Source organism: Triticum dicoccoides, chromosome 2A (genome assembly GCF_002162155.2).
Source record: "Triticum dicoccoides isolate Atlit2015 ecotype Zavitan chromosome 2A, WEW_v2.0, whole genome shotgun sequence".
NCBI lineage: Eukaryota > Viridiplantae > Streptophyta > Magnoliopsida > Poales > Poaceae > Triticum > Triticum dicoccoides.
In genome coordinates this window covers 9443928-9451611 of record NC_041382.1, presented here as the reverse complement: position 1 = coordinate 9451611, position 7684 = coordinate 9443928, and the positions used below count along the sequence as shown (strand labels likewise).

Here is a 7684-nt window from a genome sequence, read left to right as displayed (position 1 = left end):
GGGACCAATGCCCCCTTTAGTCCCGGTTGGTGCCACCAACCGGGACGAAAGGCCTGTGCTGCCCCGAACCCAAATATTTAGTCCCACCTCGCTAGTTGAGAGGGAGGCGCACCTGTTTATAAGGTGTGGTGCGCCTTCCCTCTCGAGCTCCTCTCTAAAGCAGGCTTTCGGGCCTAACACTGCAATCTGTGTCTGTGGGCCTACTGGGCCTCCCGCGGGCCTGAATCCTGGCCCATGGTAGGGTTTCTAGTCGTATTCAGGCCGTGGGGGCCCAGTAGGTGGCACTTTTTTGTTTTTTTGTTTTTTTTTTGTTTCTACTTAGAACTAAATACTTATAGTTTTGTAGTGATTTCTTTTTTATTTTAAGTCACAAAAATTATGAACTTTCTGTTAGTGCCATTAGTTTTAAAATTTGAATAGTTTCAATTTGATTTTTTTAAAATTTGTGTGAATCGCTAGTTTACGAATAACTTTACTATAAAAATTGATTTTTGAGTCAATCTTTTTCCTGCTATTTAATATTACTGTGTTTTATCATTATACTCAATTTGGTAATTTTAGTTAGTCGTAACAAATATTATAGGGGTGAGCCCTATTTTTTCCAGTTTTTTTGTTTTGTTTTCTGCATTATTTATTTCCTTTTGTTTTTTGCTTTATTTTTAATTCTTTTTGCTTTTAGTTTTAGAAAAATTATTAAATTTCTGTTAGTGCCATTAGTTTTCAAATTTGAAAACACTTTTTTAGTTTTTTTGTTTTCTTTGTTGCTTTATTTATTTTATTTTGTTTCTACTTACAACAAAATACTTATTGTTGCTATTTTTATTTTTTTCCAGTTTTTTTGTTTTGTTTTCTGTATTATTTATTTTGTTTTGTTTTTTGCTTTATTTTTTAATTCTTTTTGCTTTTAGGTCAGCAAAATTATAAACTTTCTGTTAGTGCCATTAGTTTTCAAATTTGAATAGTTAAAATTTGAATTCTTTGAAAATTGTTTGAATCACAAGTTTGTGATTAACTTACTAAAAAAATGAGAATAGATGCGCTTATAGAGAAAATTCAACCTAAATTCCTAGTAAATTTCTATGAATTTCAGAGAAATTCACTATGAATTTAGGTTAACCTTTTCTCTATTAGGGCATCTATTTTCACTTTGAGAGGAGCTCAACAAGGCAGAGAGGGAAGGGCTTATAAACCGGTGTGAGCCCCCTTCGGTTCGCGAGGTGGGACTAAACTCGGCCCGCAACGAGGACCAACCCTTTAGTCCCGGTTTGTGGCACAAATCGGGACTAATGGTCATGGGCCAGGGGCGAGGAGCAAAATTATAAACTTTCTGTTAGTGCCATTAGTTTTAGAAAGTTGAAAGTTGAAAGTTGGCATGGGCCAGGGAATAATGGTCATGGTATTACGAGGGCCGAACCATAAGACATGAAAGCATTTCAAATGAACTCTGAAAAAGTTGAAAGTTGGGATGGTATCATAATTTCACCCACATAGCATGTGCATGTACAAAACGGATAATGGTAGCATGTTCGTGTGTTACAAAGTTGCGGGAGAAAGTCTTCACTTTTTCTTCGCTTGTGTCATTTGCTTATTGCGCCGTAACCATGGATAATCTTCATTGTTTATCAGGATGGGTCAGCCTTGACATTGAAGGGAGGAATTTCATGAAACTTTTCATATTCTTCAGACATGTCTGTCTTGCCATCCACTCCCAGGATGTCCCTTTTTCCTGAAAGAACTATGTGGCGATTTGGCTCATCGTATGATGTATTCGCTTCCTTATCTTTTCTTTTTCTCGGTTTGGTAGACATGTCCTTCACATAGATAACCTGTGCCACATCATTGGCTAGGACGAACGGTTCGTCAGTGTACCCAAGATTTTTCAGATCCACTGTTGTCATTCCGTACTGTGTGTCTACCTGTACCCCGCCGCCTAACAGATTGACCCATTTGCACTTAAACAAAGGGACCTTAAAATCAGGTCCGTAGTCAAGTTTCCATATGTCCACTATGTAACCGTACATCCATTGCCGGTTCACCTGCGTGCATTATATATAATTAAGTGTCCAAATTAATAGAAGTTCATCATCACATTAAAACCAAAGTGCATACATAGTTCTCATCTAACAACATATAGCTCTCCAGAGCATCTAATTAATTAAACCATACATTGAAATTATGTAAAACATTTCAATGCGAAAACAAATACGATCATAATCGCAACCAAGATAACAATTAATCCAACGGCATAATGATACCAAGCCTCGGTATGAATGGCATATTTTCTAATCTTTCTAATCTTCAAGCGCATTGCATCCATCTTGGTCTTGTGATCATCGAGGACATCCGCAACATGCAACTCCAATATCATCTTCTCCTCCTCAATTTTTTTTATTTTTTCCTTCAACAAATTGTTTTCTTCTTCAACTAAATTTAACCTCTCGACAATAGGGTCGGTTGGCATTTCCAATTCACATACATCCTACATAAATAAAATCTATGTCACGTTGGTCGGCATAATTTTCATAAACAATAAATGAACCAATAGTTATAAAGATAATATATATACCATATCCGAATCATAGACAGGACGAGGGCCGACTGGGGCGGATATCAAAACCATCGCACTATATAAGATGCAATAATAAAAGTAAGAAAATAATACAGGTATCTATGTAAATATACAAGTAAGAATATTTTTCCTTTCAAATAGAAGATAAGAACAAGAGGCTCACCATGGTGGTGCCTGCGATGAGCTCGGCGCGGGTGATCGATGGCGGTGAAGACGGGGACGGGGCGTGACAGACCGCTAAACCTAGACAAATATTATGGAAAATGGAGCTTGGAGGTCGAGCTTGGAGAGGAGAAAGCTTAAGTAGTGTGGCTCAGACATTCCATCGAACACCTTGTGTGCATAGGAGATGAGCTAGAGCACCACCAAGCCCTCTCCCCCTCGGCCAGAAAAACAGAGCAGTGTGCTCTGCTCTCACGCGAGGGGGTATATATAGGCACTTCATTGGTCCCGGTTGGTGGCATGAACCGGGACTACAGGTGAGCCTTTGGTCCCGGTTTAAGCCACCAACCGGGACCAATGATGGTGGGCCAGGAGCGAGGCCCATTGGTCCCGGTTCATCCCACCAACCGGGACCAAAAGGTCCAGATGAACCGGGACCAATGGCCCACATGGCCCGGCCGGCCCCCTGGGCTCACGAACCGGGACCAATGCCTCCATTGGTCCCGATTCTGGACTGAATCGGGACTAATGGGCTGACCCGACCTGAACCAAAGCCCTGTTTTCTAGTAGCGAAGCAGCTGCTGTCGTCGTTTGCGATGGACATCACCGTCGCAAGACATTGAAAGCAGTACTGCACGGAAGAACGTGTGACCATGGTGGATGCCTGGAGCAGATGTGCTGGTGTTCCATCGTTGGGGCGGCAAGGATCTCAAGGCCCCAGGTACATCAAGACGGCCTCCTCATCAGTAGCCTCAATGGCGTCGAGGTGGGGTCGAAGCGTGGCAACGGGACCAAAGGCGAGGGCCGGTGGGGGAGAAGCCGAGGCGGCGAAGGGCCTTGAGGGGCGACGATGTGTGCGGGTGCTCGGCCCCAGCGGCGTCATCAACGGTCGCGGGCGGGCGCTCGGTCCCAGCGGCGTCGTGAACGGTCGAGGGCGGCCGGCGGAACCTGCAGCACATGACGCCAAGCATGGAGCTGGCCTCTCTGGAGATGATGCAGGCGAGGTCAGGGCTGTTTCCGGGGAGGGTGCGCCTAGGGTTAGGAGATGCACGGGACAGGGAGTGGCCGTCGTGGATTGTTGACCGCGGTCACAGGTGGCGGAGAGGAGCAGATCCGGGGCTGGGAGAAGCAGCATGTGTTGCTGCGTGCGTATGCCCGTGATAGTGCCATGGTAAGAACTCAGTGGTGGAAAAAGGAACGGCCACGGGTTGCTCCTCCTTGTGCGGCAGCATCTTTGAATCGAAGCTAATCTGTCGGTGGATCCCCATCTCTGCTATGCTCCGGGTCTCTTTTTTCAGGTAAAAAAAAGGGCAACTGAAGGTGTGGACGGACGGGTAGGGGTATGAGCACCGCCGGGGTAGGCAGTGCGCGGCTGCGGGGCGGGGACCGGCGGCGCGCGGTCGAGTAGTAGGAGTGGCGGTGCGCTGGAGGTTGAAGATGGCGAGGTAGGGTTGTGGGTAGTGCGCACGGGTGGGTTCTTTTTTTTTTTCTTTTCTATCGGTCGTATCGGTTCAGGATCATTAGGACTACGGGTTCAATTGTCAGAAAATACATGGACCTTTGTGTAAAAACATCGCTACGGTGATCCCGAAGACTGAATCCGTGCTTCATTATTAAGGAGAGATAATTCGAAAGATAGTTTAGCCTGTACAGACGATGAGATGAACATGGTGGCATGTTTGTCTCTAGTTTTGGTAATTTAATAGTTAAGTCACATCCTTATTTTATTTTAGCCATTTAGCTTACATCCAACTGTGGCGACAAGTTGAATGATGTGAGTTAATCTGGTGTACTGAAAGAGTCTCCAATCAATCAATAAATAAATAAATATTCATATAACAAATGTATAGATATGGAGAGGAGCTAGCTCCTTACGATGTTTAGACATCTGTTTATTTTTCTTTAGTACGTGGGCCAGTTGGAGCCTAGCTAGCGCATCGTCCTATTAATACCCTCTGAAACGAGCTAGATGCACCAAGAGCAAGCGTGTCTCCCAACACAAATCTCAGCACATCTATTCAGTACATCCTATTGCACAACTTTCCATCTATATATCCTACTTCATAGCATCCGTACAGCTAGCTCATGCAGAATGAGTTCGCAAACAATGTACGGATTCTCAAATCTTACGACTTTTGCTACGCTGGTCATTACCATGGCCACCGTACTTGTGTTTTTTGCACTGAAAAATAGAAAAGTTTTACTGTCCGTCAAAAGTGAGCAACACCAGCTCCCACCCGGGCCTCCCACGCTGCCCTTCATCGGCAACATTCACCAGATGATGTGGAACAAGCCGGCCGTATTCCAGTGGATCCATCGCCTGCTCCAGGAGATGGACACAGACATCATGTGCCTCCGTCTCGGAGCCATTCATGTCGTCGCCGTGACATGCCCGGAGATAGCATGCGAGGTGCTGCGGAAGAAGGATGAGGTGCTGGCCTCCCGTCCGGCAACCTTTGCATCGGGTTCGTTCAGCTTCGGGTACAAGGGCACCATCGTGACACCACATGGAGTGCAGTGGAAGAAGATGAGGCGCGTCCTCACCTCGGAGATCCTCACCGCGTCCATGGAGCAGAAACTCCATCATCTCCGGCAGGAGGAGTGTGACCACCTCGTGACGTACATCAACAACACCTGCATGTCATGTCCAAACAGCCTAGTCGACGTGCGACATGTTGCCCAACATTTCTGTGGTAACATGATAAGAAGGCTCGTGTTGGGTAAGAGATACTTTGGCAGCGAGCTGCCGGGTTCGTCAGCTAGCGGACCCGGACATGATGAGATGGCACATGTCGCCGCTCTCTTCACGCTCCTCAACTATCTCTACAACTTCTGCGTGTCCGACTACTTCCCAGCTCTCGTAGGGCTTGATTTGGAGGGCCATGAGAAGGTTTCCAATGATGTCATGGGAATACTCAACCGGTTTCATGACCCCATCATTGAGAAGAGGATCATCGAAAGGTCGAATCTTCGGAATGGTGGTGAAAGCAAAGAGGCCAGAGACTTTCTGGACGTGCTGGTTTATCTAGATGATGCAGATGGCCAACCATTGTTGTCCGTGGATGATATCCGGGCACAGATAGTGGTTAGTACGCATTTCAACCTCTATCAATATTCAGTAATCCAACAAACAACCATGCATGCATTCGTGAAGTGCAAGAAGAATTTGATCCCCCATTTTTCTTTTGATAGAAAACTGACCTTTTTTTTTCCTATATCGATGTAGGAAATGATGTATGCAACAATCGACAACCCATCAAATGCTGTCGAGTGGGCGCTCGCTGAGATGGTGAACAAGCCAGAGGTGATGAAAAAAGCAACTGATGAAATCAACGCCGTTGTCGGTAAAGATAAACTAGTCCAGGAGTCTGACATTCCACGACTAAACTATCTCAAGTCATGCATCCGAGAGGCTTTCCGCATACACCCATACCATGCTTTTAACCCACCCCATGTCGCCATGGTAGACACCACTATCGCTGGCTACACCATCCCTAAGGATAGCCATGTCATTTTAAGCCAGATGGGACTTGGTCGGAACCCCAAGATCTGGAACGAACCACTTGATTTTCAGCCCGAGAGGCATTTGAATACCGCAAATGTGCTCCTCAGTGAACCAGGACTGCGTTTTATTTCATTTAGTAGTGGGAGGAGGGGTTGTCCCGGAATTTCACTTGGTACCTCAGTCACAGTGATGTTGTTTGCGAGGATGTTGCAGGGATTCACCTGGACGAAGCCCCCTGGAGTTGACAGAATCAGTCTCCAAGAAAGCAATACCGGCGCCCTTGCCTTAGCTGAACCCCTGATTCTGCAAGCTAAACCACGGCTGGCCGCACATCTCTATGAGAAAATTTAATAGAGTTAATGCATGTTTTAACCAATTATCAGGAATATATATCCTAATAAGAATTTTGTAGATCCCATGTCCTCAGTGGTCGTGCCTTCCTCGGTTATTCAAAAAACAAAAGGGAACAACGTGTGTCTGTAGAAATAAAGCAATGACAATGCTAATGTAATGTGTGTTGTTGGGCTGTGTGCACTGTTTGTGTGGGCAGAAGCAGCAAAATTTGTTATTTTATTGTATTGTCGAACTAAATATATTGTATGTACTTAGCATTATGATACTCTGCAAACAGTTCATGGAATTATAAAATTATATGTTGCCTACCACCTTCGCATCATAAATGTACAAAGCTAATGTTTATTACAATGTGACAACCAGCGGAATAACCTATAATTATTCACCTCTTAGTATCTAAATACAATTATCTACGAGAAAATAAGATGAAGACTGGTGAAGAAATACGTATGGAGGGAAGATAAATAGTTTTGTATCATTAATATGTATAATATGAATACAGAATTATATTTCCACATTTTTAATGTCGTGGAAACAAAGAAGGACACACATATACTGGTAGAACACATTGTCATATGACATCTTGTATTCCTTCAATGTTTCAAATTCCTTCATATTCTTTTTCGACACTTCACTTTCAGTATTGTACATGGTGCTCTTCTGGCTCTCTTCTTTCGCTTGCACGTACTCTCTCTGTAAAGAAATATAAGTGTGTTTAGATCACTAAATAGTGATCTAAGCTCTCTTAATATTTCTTTACAGAGGGAGTATCATATTTGCACCGTCAATATATATGGTGCAAGAATAACATTCACATACACGATTGCTTCTAGAGACAGATGGTAGGATTCCAATTCATTTTAACCATGGAGTCGTGTCCAATTAAGATACAAATATTGGAATATGCTTATTTACAAATTCAGTAATCCAAATAGGCATATAAAAAATCAATGCAAGCATATGTTAATGCTTACAAATATTTTCTTGTCAAGCTCGAAAATAAGCTACAAATGCAAAAATAGCAGGATTCCTATTAAGTTTAACCGTGTGTCAAAAGAAAAAATAAGATAAGCATGGAATCATGTCCGGTTAAA

The 7684-nt window shown here is 43.8% G+C and overlaps 1 protein-coding gene across 1 annotated transcript; it reads left to right on the top strand.

Moving 5' to 3' along the window:
• The first annotated feature begins 4886 nt into the window (after nt 1-4886).
• Nucleotides 4887-6587, top strand: LOC119358609 (tyrosine N-monooxygenase-like). The gene is made up of 2 exons (XM_037625079.1): nt 4887-5816; nt 5958-6587. The coding sequence occupies exons 1-2, from the start codon at nt 4887-4889 to the stop codon at nt 6585-6587; spliced, it is 1560 nt and encodes a 519-aa protein (XP_037480976.1).
• Nucleotides 6588-7684: the final 1097 nt, after the last annotated feature.

Coding starts and splice junctions, on each gene's coding strand:
- LOC119358609 (XM_037625079.1), top strand. CDS start 4,887: ATGGCCACCGTACTTGTGTTTTTTGCACTGAAAAATAGAAAAGTTTTA. Junction 5,817..5,957: donor ATATCCGGGCACAGATAGTG/GTTAGTACGCAT, acceptor ATATCGATGTAG/GAAATGATGTATGCAACAAT.